The sequence below is a fragment of the Lepidothrix coronata genome, unplaced genomic scaffold (assembly GCF_001604755.1).
Source record: "Lepidothrix coronata isolate B3197 unplaced genomic scaffold, Lepidothrix_coronata-1.0 Scaffold356, whole genome shotgun sequence".
Classification (NCBI taxonomy): domain Eukaryota; kingdom Metazoa; phylum Chordata; class Aves; order Passeriformes; family Pipridae; genus Lepidothrix; species Lepidothrix coronata.
Genome location: NW_016690536.1, coordinates 166,710 through 179,835, shown reverse-complemented (window position 1 = coordinate 179,835; position 13,126 = coordinate 166,710). Strand labels below are relative to the sequence as shown.

The following is a 13,126-nucleotide window of genomic DNA, read 5'->3' as shown; positions in this document are numbered from 1 at the left end:
CTCCTTCTCCTTCTCCTTCTCCTTCTCCTTCTCCTCCTCCTCCTCCTTCTCCTCCTCCTCCTCCTTCTCCTCCTCCTCCTTCTCCTCCTCCTTCTCTCCCTCCAGCAATCTGCAGGAATTCTTGCGGCGACGGGTTTTGTTCTCGGCCGAACATGTGCACGTGCTCCAACGGACAACTTTCTCCCAACTGTGGCTCAGCTGGAGGTGAGAGAACGTCCTGGGGACCCTCCTCCCTCTGAGCAGTCGTGCTCTCTTAAAAAAGAAAAGACATTTCTCTGGGCACCTCAAATATTGGGGTGTTTTGGCAGCCCCTTCCCAACCTGACCCGGGCAGAGGTCACAAAATATTCCGGGTTTTGGGGTTGTTTTCCCCAGGGATCCTCATTTCCCCCGAATTCCTGGAGGGAAATCGTCACCTGCTGGTGAATTCTGCTCCTCCGGGATGACAAATCCTCCGGGATGCAGCTCAGGAACCACATCCCAGAGCAGCAAACAGGGACTGCCAAGGAGTCCATCCAGCCCTGGCCGCTCTTTGAAGTGGAATCAAATCAGTCCCTGCTTTTGGGAACCAAAGAAATATCTTTGATTGTTTTGGTTTTTTTTCCAATGGAAAAATGATGAAGTTTTTGCCAGGCTGTGGTTTGGATGGGCAGGGATTGCCCAGGGTTTTAAAGCAAACTGCAGTGACATGATGGAGTTCCTCCTGGAGCTGGGAATGCAGCATTCCCGCTTTTTCTGAGACCTCCGGGACAAACACCTGGAAAATTCCAGGAAGAGGGCTGGCTGGCTTGGGTTTCTGCAAAGCAGAATGACAGGCAGGCAGGAAGCAATTCCCAAATCCCTCTGGGAATCCCTGCACGGTGCTTCCAACACCAACCTGCAGCACAGGGCTCTGCATGGAAAACTTTCCAGGTGGAGTCCAAATCCCGAGAGTTCACAGGGTTGGTTTTTTTTTTTTTGGTGGAAAGGAATTATTGCTCCTCTGTGCCCTTTTCCCACTGGAAAGGACCTGGGAGTTCTGCTGGAGGCTGGAGACGAGTCAGGAGCCCCAGAACAGAGGTTGCTGGCCACCAGTTGCCACTTGGGATGTTCCCAGTTGGGATTTTGCGGGCATGGAGAAGGTTCCTTTTAGGCTGGAGGGTGATGCAGTGCTGGGACAGCACTGGCACAAGGGCAAAAGCTCTTCCCAAAAGGGCTCCAGGTGTTTCTAAAAAGCCAGGATAACACATGGATGAGGCTTTTCCTGCACTGTAGATCCTTAAATGTGGGCAACAGATTTATATCTGTCCTTTATATCTGTCATTTATATACTCAATCCATCCATAAGTGACACCACTCCTCGATCCCACCACAGCCAAAAAACCCCCTGCCAGCAAAAAAACCCAGAGCTGTGTTTCGAGAAGGGTGATTTTGTGTAAAATCCAGAAATTAATGGGATTTTATCGAGTCTTTTGAGGTCTCAGATGGAAAGAGACAACCCAGAAGTGAATTATTTCCATTTTTGCCCAGCTGGAGACGAGCTCTTGTTAATATATTGTTAATATATTGTTAATAAAGTGACTTGCAGGCGTCTGGTGGAAGGGCAGAGAACTGCCCCCCACCCCCCAAAAAGCCTCAAAATCGCAATCAGGGTGTGACCGGAAGGAGGAAATTCCCAGGATCTGCTCCCAGAAATCCCTGGAAATACCCCCCAGGAAGCTCCAGAGCCTGTGGGTGCACAGAGCTCCGGGAAGGGGAAGGTGCTGGAGCCACAGAAGTTGGGGAATCTGGAGTGAGGGTCCATGTGGAAGCAATCAGGGAGGAATGCCAGGAATGCTGTGAGCAGTGTGTACATTTGGGCATTCCCGGGAGCCTGGGGTGGATTTCCAAGGGGTTGGGTGGGTTCCTCTGCAGGGGCTCCAATCTGGGATTCATTGAGGGCATGTTTGGGGCTGCACTTCTCAGGAATTCTTCAGGGGGAGGAAAGCAGACGAGCTGTGCATTCCAGAGGCAAGGAAAGCCGCTCTGCCTGTGCTGTGTCATCCCAAAAAGCTGGATTTCCTACTTTGGGGAGCAAAGATGTTTTAGGAGTCGTTTGCAAGTGGCTGTTTAGAGAGAAAACCTGCCTGCAAACTCCTCTGGCAGAGCAGCAGCAGCCACTGAGCCTTCAAAATCAAGTTGGAGAACTAATCCAGCCCCATCCAACCATGGGAAAAGTTAACCAGGGAGAGCTGTCGTTCTCCTCTTCCTACAGCTTTGCTCTCTGCTGCCCTGGAAAGTCCTGACAAAGCACAACAGGCCTTGAAATTCCCGGTTGAAAGATGGTTCTTCTGCTTTCTAGATCTGCAGGGGGGTTTGAACAGGGCCAGCCTTGGACAACTCAAGGCTGGACAGGGCTTGGAGCAAGCTGGGATAGTGGGAGGTGTCCCTGCCCGTGGCAGGGGGTGGAACTGGAGGGGCTTTAAGGTCCCTTCCAACCCAACCCATTGTGGGAGTCTGTGATAAATCAGATGGTGATGGGACCTCAGGGCTTTCGGGAACGTGGCAGGGGTAAGAAATGGGAGCTGGAACAGCCTTTGCCAGTTAGCTGGAAAGTTTCTGGATGAGCATCAGGGCTCTTCTCATATCCAGGCCCCGAATTTCTCACACCCCGCGTTGAACGCGAGGCTCGGGATGCGTAAGGAAGAGTCCTGACAGATGGACAGCTCTGACAGACAGACACTTCCGAGCTCCCTGTGTCTCTGGGCAGCCCTCCCAGATTTCTGGCTCTAATTGCTTTCCCAGGGCTGACTGATGGAGGTGAGGGCTGGAAGGGGAAGCATGTGCCGGAATCGGGGCCTTTTCCCAGAGAGACCGACCTCGTGTCTGACAACCCTGGGCCGTGCTTTGAAGCCTCCAGCTCAGTTTTCCTTAAGGATTAAGCTTCCATCTCAATTTGGCCGGATCCCTGGCCCGGGGGGAGCAGTAGGAAGACGAGGAGACATCGTGACTAATTCAAACCACCCCAGCGCCGCCGGGATTAAACGCGCGGCACACGCGGAGCCCCCGAGCCTTCCCACCCCTGAGCCTTCCCCTCCCGCCTTCCACAATCCCTCTGAACCGCCTCATTATCCCTGTTGGACACTCCTGAGTCCTGCTGCCTCTTGGACAGGCAGCTCTTGCCTGCTTGGAAGTGGTGTTGGATGCACGGAGGAGACGCTTCCCCTCTCCAGCCCCCCGGAGCTGCCAAGGCACGGCCCCTCCTCTCCCGGGCAGACACGAGTTGTGCTCTCTTACATGCCTTTTTATTTTTAATATTTTATTTTTTTTTTAACGTGAAAAACACTTTTCACGTGACTTGCTCTAACCTCAGGCACTTGCAGTTGGAGTTGTCACATTACAAAAGGAGGAATGTGTCGTTCCAGGGCCGTTTGTAACTCAACGTTCTGCAGGAAAACTCAATTTTTTGGGGGCTCTTCTCCTCCAGCGATGAAACACTTCAAGCCCAATCCTGGCTTTGTGTCTGCAGCAGGATAAAACTTCCCAGCTTATTTATTGCTATTGTTTTCCTACAGTGCCTTAGTCACATCCAGTGGGTCATAATCTGGTGTGAAAGCTGAACTCTCACATGGAAGAATAGATGGGACGTGCTTTTCTCTGCAGATTTCTGTCAAAAAAACCCTCTTGCAGCCAAGGAATGTCACCAACAAGGCCATGTAGTAACTGTAAAAGGATGATAAATGTCCTCAAAGTTTCCTCCACCAAAGAAATTCTATCCCCCCAAACATCTCACGAGGCTTTAAGACGGAGGAATGTTAAAGGTCGGGCAGATTTTAGGATGTGAAAAGGGTTTAAAGGGAAGCAGTACCGTGAAATAATGATAAAGAAAAGGTATGGAGATCTTGGAAAAGTGGAGTATCTGAAAGAAAAATTTGTTCAAAGAGAGAGAGTTCTCAAAGACAAGGAGATGTCAGGAATTCTGCCCTCACTCACAGTCTCCTGGGCTGTGGTGGGACGTCCTGGAGGAAGGATGAAGCTGGAGATGTTTAATTGGGGTGGATTCCTTAAGGAATGGGTGGGTGCCTTTGGTTTCTGTGGAATGAGGTTGAGGTTGGATCTCAGGGAAAGGTTCTTCCTCCCCAGAGGGTGCTGGGGCACTGCCCAGGCTCCCCAGGGTTTGGTCACGGCCCCAAGGCTGCCAGAGCTCCAGGAGGGTTTGGACAGGGGGGGATTGTTGGGGTGTCCTGATGATCTTTGTGGGTCCTTTCCCACTCAGGATATTCCAGGATTCTACAGAAATCCTGCTGCATTGTTGCTGTGGATGTTTCTGTGTTCGTAGGGGACAAATCAAGGCCCAACTCCTTCAATAAAGAGGGGCAGGGGGTGGAGAAGAACGAAGGAAAACCCTGGGGAACATGTCCAGAATTCTTGGACAACGCTCTGAGGGACAGGGGGGGATTGTTGGGGTGTCCTGGGCAGGGCCAGGAGCTGGACTGGATGATCCTTGTGGGAATATCCCAAGATATTCCACGATTTTACTCAGTACATTTAACCAGAAGGAACTTGACACTTCCAACCCGACTTTCCCGAAGCTTTGCCCGTCCATCCCACGGGAGCGGTTCGTGTCCCGGGATTTTGGAGGGGTGGGATCCCTGTGTGATGTTTTCCCCCCTCTTCCTTCCCCCACAGTCCAAACGTGCAACGTGAGGTGCATGAACGGGGGGAGCTGCTCCGAGGAGGCGTGTCTGTGCCAGAAGGGATACACCGGCACCTACTGCGGGCAGCGTGAGTGCGGGAATGCCGCGGGAATGCCACGGGAATGCTGCGGGAAGGGCACGGAGGGCACGGGCACCCAGGGATCTGAGGATGCCATGGGAAGGGCACAGAGGGCACGGGCACCCAGGGATCCAGGAATGGGCAGGGAGGGCAGGGAGGGCACGGGCACCCAGGGATCTGAGGATGCCATGGGAAGGGCACAGAGGGCACGGGCACTCAGGGATCCAGGAATGCTGCGGGAAGGGCACAGAGGGCACAGGCACCCAGGGATCTGGGAATGCCACGGGAAGGACATGGAGGGCACGGGCACCCAGGGATCCGGGAATGCTGTGGGAAGGGCAGGGAGGGCACTCAGGGATCTGGGAATGCCACGGGAAGGACACGGAGGGCACGGGCACCCAGGGATCTGGGAATGCCACGGGAAGGACACGGAGGGGATGGGCACCCAGGGATCCGGGAATGCTGTGGGAAGGGCAGGGAGGGCACTCAGGGATCTGGGAATGCTGCGGGAAGGGCACAGAGAGCACGGGCACCCAGGGATCTGGGAATGCCACGGGAAGGGCAGGGAGGGCACGGGCACCCAGGGATCTGGGAATGCCATGGGAAGGGCACGGGCACTCAGGGATCTGGGAATGCCACAGGAAGGGCAGGGAGGGGATGGACACCCAGGGATCTGGGAATGCCGTGGGAAGGGCACAGAGGGCATGGCCTCCAGGGATCTGGGAATGGGCAGGGAGGGCAGGGAGGGCACGGGCACCCAGGGATCTGGGAATGCTGCAGGAAGGGCACAGAGGGCACGGGCACCCAGGGATCCTGGAATGCCACGGGAAGGGCACAGAGGGCACGGGCACTCAGGGATCCAGGAATGCTGCGGGAAGGGCACAGAGGGCACAGGCACCCAGGGATCCTGGAATGCCACGGGAAGGACACGGAGGGCACGGGCACTCAGGGATCTGGGAATGCCGTGGGAAGGGCATGGAGGGCACGGGCACTTGGGGATCTGGGAATGGGCAGGGAGGGCATGGGCACCTAGGGATCTGGGAATGCCACGGGAAGGGCACGGAGGGCACGGGCACTCAGGGATCTGGGAATGCCGTGGGAAGGGCATGGAGGGCATGGGCACTTGGGGATCTGGGAATGGGCAGGGAGGGCACGGGCACCTAGGGATCTGGGAATGCCACGGGAAGGGCACGGAGGGCACGGGCACCCAGGGATCTGGGAATGCCGTGGGAAGGGCACGGAGGGCACGGGCACTCAGGGATCCCGGAATGCCACGGGAAGGGCAGGGAGGGCACAGGCACCCAGGGATCTGGGAATGCCGTGGGAAGGGCATGGAGGGCACGGGCACCCAGGGATCTGGGAATGCCATGGGAAGGGCACGAGGGCACGGGCACCCAGGGATCTGGGAATGCTGTGGGAAGGGCATGGAGGGCACGGGCACTTGGGGATCTGGGAATGGGCAGGGAGGGCACGGGCACCCAGGGATCCGGGAATGCTGCAGGAAGGGCACGGAGGGCACGGGCACCCAGGGATCTGGGAATGCCACGGGAAGGGCAGGGAGGGCCCCTTAGCAAGTATCTGTCTATATATCTCTTTATATTTAATATAATTTCACTGTGTGTAAATAGATATAAATTCACTATAAATATAGATTAGATATAAATTCACTGTCAGTATAAAAATATAAATATAAATATATATATAAATATATGTGTGTATTAGTTAAAATTCCTCTGTAAGCAGCAGTTTCTTTGGGAATGGGTTGTTTGATGTCAGTTCTCCTCTCCTCTGGAATCTCATCCTTATCCCCTTAGCAAGTACAGATATATCTGTCTATATATCTCTATTTATTTGATATAAATTCACTGTGTAAATATACTAGATATAATTTCAAGATAAATATATATTAGATGTAAATTCACTGGAAGTATAAAAATATAAAAGTTTATACAATATATAATATAATTATATATGTATATTAGTCAAAATTCCTCTGGAAACAATCAAATAATTCAGATGTTTACTTTAATAATACTGCAATAATGTAATAATATAATATTAATTATAATATATTAATATAATAAAGATAATAATAAATATTATTAATATGATATATTAATATAATAAATTTTATACTTTAAACCATATATCTATACTATAAAATGATAAATTAATATTATTTATATAACATAATATTCTTTCTAATACAATTATTTATTACATTTAACAACACTTGAATTGTATTTCTTTATAACAATTATTTGCAGTATTTATTTCTCATTAATTATCATTAATTGTTATTAAGAAATTAATATATCAATAAATTAATATATCAATAAATATATTAATTAATAAATACATTAAATATTATATATTATTATTTATATAATATAAAATTCTTTTTTATAGAACTATTTATTACATTAAACAACACTTGAATTATATTTATTTATAACATAATTATTTGCAGTATTTATGTCTTATTAATTATTATTAATAAATTAATATAACAATAAAGACATATTAATTAATAAATATACTAAATATTATATATTATTATTTATGTATTATTTAATAATACATTTTAATAAGCATTTCTTTTAACAAGCAACCACCAGCAATGTCTTTGAGAGAATCTCTGATCAGTCAGAACTTTCCAGGCAAATTCCCAATCCCTGGAATCAATGTGGGAACCCCCCAAAGTTCTCAGGGAAGCCAAGGAGGACTTTTAAAAGCTGGACAAACCCCCCTCCCCTTCCCCCTAAACTTCCCCTCAGCTCCCACTTTCCCGAAAGTCCAAGCGGAGCCAGAGGCACCAGCTGGAAAATTTCATCCCAAACAGCCAAAAACTTGGGAAAAATCTGAGCAACAGCAAGCCCCGGGCTTGGAATGGAGCACACAGGGAGCCCTGGGTTACGTGCAGCTCCCAGCTCCACCTGGAATGTCCTTGGGAGAGGGTTCAGATGCTGGCAGGACATCGCCGGCAGGGTGGGAACGCCGGAGACTCCCACTGGCAGCATCCCAAAGGAGAACATTCCGGCTGCCTCGGCTCCGGGATGGATTCTGGTCCCGGATGAGGCTCTACCTGGGCTCTGAGCTGGGCAGAAAGCACAGACATTAGATTGGACTATCAGGAGGTGTGTGTTGAAGTCTGTGTGTTCAGGATGCTCAATTTATGGGAATTTTTGCTCGGATGGCCCGGCCTGAAACGACAAATTCGGGTCCAAAGCGTTTCGTGGTTACGGGATGAGAAGTCCCTGCTCCCTGTGGTGTCTCCGGATCCTCCTCTCCGCTGAGGCTTGTCCTGTGCAGGGCCAGGAGTTGGACTCCCTGATCCTTGTGGGTCTCTTCCAACTCTGGATATTCCATAATTCCAGGCTTCCAATCACCAACCTCCTCCTGACTCCCGGACCGTCCACCGCAGTTTTTGGCAGGTCCCATTTTAAGCCAATGAATATTTAAAAAGTCCACGTGCTGCTCAGGCTGGTCCTTCCCTGCTCCGGGGACGTGGGATTAAATTCCTGACTCCTCTCCCATTCCTCACATTCCCACACACTGTCATTCCTTAAACATTTTCCCGTCTGCGTTTCCTCGTTCACCACCAATTCATCCCCGACCCTGACATTTAAATCCCGGTGCTGACCCCAGCAAACCGAGATTCCAGAGCTCAGGAAATCCTCTGAGGGTTTTATAGCCTTGTCATAAACGGGCAGGATGCAATTTTCCAAGGGAAAAAAAAAAAAACAAACAACCAAAAAACCAAAACCCAAAACCCCTCAGACTTTTCCCAGCGTGGAGGAGGCTCCGGGTGGGCGACTGAGGTGGAGGTGACCCTGCAAGCGTTGGCAGCGCGGATGTGGCTGAACCTCAGCTCTGTGGGTTCGCCAGGAGGAGCAAAAAAAAAAATAATCGTGGATTTCTCCTTGTTTTTTCTCCAGCTGTCTGTGAGAACGGCTGCCAGAACGGCGGGAGATGCATCGGGCCCAACCGCTGCGCCTGCGTCTACGGATTCACCGGCCCCCAGTGCGAGAGAGGTAAGGGACATCAAGTTGAATTAGGACATCAGGAGGTGTGTGTTGAAGTCTGTGTGTTCAGGATGCTTGATTTATGGGAATTTTTGCTCGGGTGGCCCGGCCTGAAATGATAAATTCGGGTCCAAAGCGTTTCGTGGTTACGGGATGAGAAGTCCCCGCTCCCTGTGGTGCCTCTGGATCCTCCTCTCCGCAGTTTGTTTTGTTGCTGAGGACAAAAAGGGTGTTTTCCCATCATTGCTGAGGACAAAAACGGTGTTTTCCTCTTGGGCATGTCCCTCTTTTTTTGTCTGGTGACCTGGGAGAGGCTTAGAAATGCCAGGAAGCTCCTCCCCAAGAGAAGGGGACGCCATCAGTCCCGTCCTGATCACTGAGAGGGAAAGACCAGAAACCAAAATGTTTAAACGTGCCAGGGGGGGAAATCAGGTTTAGATATTGGGAAGGAATTCCTGGCTATGAGGGGGGTGAGGCCCTGGCACAGGCTGCCCAGAGAAATTGTGGATGTCTCTTCCCTGGAAGTGCTCAAGGCTGGGTTGGAGCAACCTGGGCTGGTGGGAAGTGTCCCTGCCCATGGCAGGGAGTGGGACTGGATGAGATTTGAAGTCCCTCCCAAATCAAACCAGTCTGAGATTCCCTGATTTTATGATGGGATGACCCCACTGGGCAGCCAAACACCCAATCCTACATCTCTCTCAGCCCCATCTCCCTTGGGATGGGCAGAAGGCAGATGGAAGTCAGGCAGGGACATGGATGGGGGTGGGGTCCCCATTTCAACAAGGAGAGCAAAAGCTGGGTGTGGGAGCCCAGGAAAATAAGGAATTGATTCACTCCATCCCATCAGTGGAATGACATCCAGCCACTTCCTGGGAAACAGCACCTGTAATGATGGCTTGGGAAGACAAAACCTCAAGGAAAGGAGGAGGAAGGGGGGGATATAAGACCTTGTACCCCTTTCTCCATCTTTCCCTGAGGATTTATTGTGAGTCTGACAGGCTGTGGCACCCCAAGAAGGGCTCAGAGCAGCTCTGGCAGAGCAGGGACGTTGGAGGAGTCAGGGACCACCCAGAGTCCGGGAGCACATGGAAAATGCTGCTGTGAGGCTTGGCCAGCTGGCACAGGAATTCCAGCAGGCAGTGGCAGCTCCCTGGGAGAGCTCCGAGCTCCCCCCCTCAGCAGCACCATTTCTGCAGCCTCCTGCCTCTCCTATTACAGAGAATCCAATAAGAACTCAATTTATTGCCTGATTTTGACGTGTCTTGGGTGCCTCTGGAGACAGATGCTTTTGGGTGAAGGAGGTCAGCCCTCAAAAATGAAAACTAATGACATCACCAACACCAACAGCTGATAATTTTCAAACGACCGCGGACCTCAAAACCCCAAAAGTCAACATGAATTTAATAAAAAGCCAAGAGCCAGTACTCTTGTACTGAGAAACAACACCTTGGCAAAGTTATTTTGATGGCTCAGTACCACGTTTACTCGAAAAAGCTTGAAAGCCGTGACCAGAACATCGAGTTTTTCCATGAAAGAACCTTATTTTAGTTAAAAACGCCATGGAGGGGAGCACGAGCCAGCTCTGGTTCGTTGTAAACCTCCCGTGGTTTGGTGCCAGTGGGAAGCAGCTCCAGTGGGAAGCACAGTTTGCCCTCGTAGGGACACGTGGCTTTGCTGAGGGGCTGGATCACATTCATGTTTGGGCACCGTGGGTACAAAACCACTTGAATCACAGAATCTTGGAAGGGACCTCTGAGATCATCAAGTCCAACCCTTGATCCAACCCCGCTGTGGTTCCCAGCCCATGGCACTGATGCCACATCCAGTCTCTTCTTAAAAACCTCCAGGGATGGAGAATCCACCCCTTCCCTGGGCAGCCCATTCCAATGGCTGAGCACCCTCTCTGCAAAGAAATTCTTCCTAATATCCAACCTAAACCTCCCCTGGCACAGCTTCAGACCCAGCCCTCTTGTCTTGCTGATGGTTGGCTGGGAAAAGAGACCAACCCCCCCCGGCTCCCCCCTCCTGTCAGGGAGTTGTAGAGAGTGAGGAGGTCTCCCCTGAGCCTCCTCTTGTCCAGGCTGAACAACCCCAGCTCCCTCAGCCTCTCCTCACAGCACTTGTGCTCCAGTCCCTTCCCCAGCCTCGTTGCTCTCCTCTGGACCTGCTCCAGCCCCTCCATGTCCTTCCTGAGCTGAGGGCCCAGAACTGGACACAGCACTCCAGGGGTGGCCTCACCAGTGCTGAGTCCAGGGCAGGAATCACTTCCTTGGCCCTGTTGGCCACCCTGTTCCTGAGCCAGGCCAGGATCCATTGGCCTTCTTGGCCACCTGGGCACACTCTGGCTCATGCTCAGCTTCCTGTCAATCCAGGGTTTGGCCAAGACACAAAATCTCTCCCTTTCCTTTCCTGTTGGACGTGTCTGATATGATTTTTGGCGAGGCCCAGGGTGGCACGGCTCAGAAATGAAACCGAAACACCGCCGTGCAAACTCCCCGAATGAAGATCAAAGCTCCCTGGAAACGCTCCGGTTCTTTGGCCTCTCGCCTTCCCCCCAAGCTTGGGCTCGTTCTGTTTTAACTCCATGGCCAAGGATTTGGGCTGTTCTTGCCTCGAATGTTTTTTTTTCCGTGCTGGGGCTTCTTGGCCAGGTGATTTAGGGGGTGAGATGGGAATAAGAGTTGGTTTCTGGTAGCCCAGGCATCGGCCAGCCCTGCTTAAACACACACAGCTCCACGGGCTCGTGCAACATTCCCTGGTTTGGAAAAGTATCTCCTGAACCTCCCGGTGCAGGTGCCCCATAAAAGGCCTCTGCTGTGGTTGGAGCCTCACATTTACTGGCTGCAGAGAAGGGAAAGTTCTTTAAAAGCCTCCACACACCACGTTTGCTGAAGGAACCTTTCATTGTTCCAGTCTCCTGCTTTTGTAGAGTCACAGAGTGGTTTTGGGTTGGAAGGATCTTGAAGCCCATCCAGTGCCACCCTAGAGGTGTCCAGTGGACACCTCCCACTAGACCAGGTTGCTCCAGTCCCTACCCTTGAACATTTCCAGGGATGGGGCAGCCTCAGCATCTCTATTTCAAACCCAGATCTTGTTGAGTGCTGCAGTTATGGATCCTCCAAGCCCTCTCCTTGCATTGCTTCAGTCATGGCAGGTTTTCCTGATTGTCCTTTTGAAGATCCCTTCCCCTAAAACCCCACAAATCCAAGCTCCAGAGCTGTGTCTGCAGAGCTCCTCGCTGAAGTGTTGAGGCTCATAAACTGAGGCAGGCATTGGCTCTGTGTGTGAACAGAGAGCTGGAAATTCCTCAAAGAAACTTCTGGATCCAGCAGGGCTGGAAAACCAACCGTCCCGAGCGTGCAGGGAGAAAGGGAAGAGACAGGGAAAAAGAAGGGGGTCTGAGCAGGGGCTGACTTTGGAGACATCTTGTAATGTATAAAATTCTTTAAATAAAGAGAGCATTTTTACAAAGCCTTTGGAGATTTGGCTCAGCCCAGACTTGTACTAAGAGACAAAACAAGCTCTCCAGCTGTGTACACACAGCTCCTCCCTGCCAAGACAAACAGAGCCCTCGCTCTGCCGGGAGATGTTAAAAGTTACACTTTTCTCCAAGAGGCTCCTGGCCGGGCAGATTGGGGGGTTTGGAGCCAGGTGAGGTGCTTGGGAATGACCTTCCAAGGATCATTAGCGTGGCAGGGAAGGTTTAACCCTTCCAAGGAGAAAATGGGTTCCTGCTCCATCCCTGAGTTCGTTAGGATGAGTCCCTAAGCACCAGATTTGCTGGAGATGGGACCACTGCTGGATTTCTTCGAGGTTTGAGGTGTTCAGGGGCATCCTTGGGAGTCTCCAGTGGCAGGAGAGTCAAGTAACAGGCTTGGATCATCTGCAGCTCTCATTTTAGCTCTAATCCTTGTTCCCAAAGACTTTTCAGAGGGAAGATTAATTCAAAGCAGAGCCTGAAACCCACTGGTGGGGTTTTCTTTATACTCATAGGTGGAAAGGACGAGTTTCATCACAGAATCCTGGAATATTCTGAGTAGGAAGGGACCCACAAGGACCATCCAGTCCAACTCCTGGCCCTGCCCAGCAGGACACTGTTGGCTCATATTCAACTTGCCACCAACCAGGACCTCTGGGTCCCTTCCCATGGCACTGCTTTCCAGCCTCTCCTTCCCCAGTTTGTCCAGTTGTCCCATCCCAGGGGCAGAATCCAGCACTTGTGTGTGTTAAATTCCACACCTCTGGTGATTCCCAGCCCTCTCATTTATCCAGGTCTCTCTTCAGGGCCTCTCTGCCCTCGAGGGAATCGACAGCTCCTCCCAAATTTGTTTTATCACCGAACTTCCTCAGTGTCCCATCGAGTCCTCG

General features: G+C 51.2%; 1 protein-coding gene across 1 annotated transcript in view; it reads left to right on the top strand.

The window, feature by feature from the left end:
* FBN3 (fibrillin 3) overlaps positions 1-13,126 on the top strand; it is a 124,411-nt gene that overhangs the window by 16,042 nt on the left and 95,243 nt on the right. Inside the window, exons 3-5 of the mRNA XM_017838759.1 lie at positions 106-204; positions 4,647-4,742; positions 8,672-8,767. Coding sequence (XP_017694248.1) covers positions 106-204; positions 4,647-4,742; positions 8,672-8,767 — 291 coding nt within the window. The remainder of the gene's footprint in view (positions 1-105; positions 205-4,646; positions 4,743-8,671; positions 8,768-13,126) is intronic.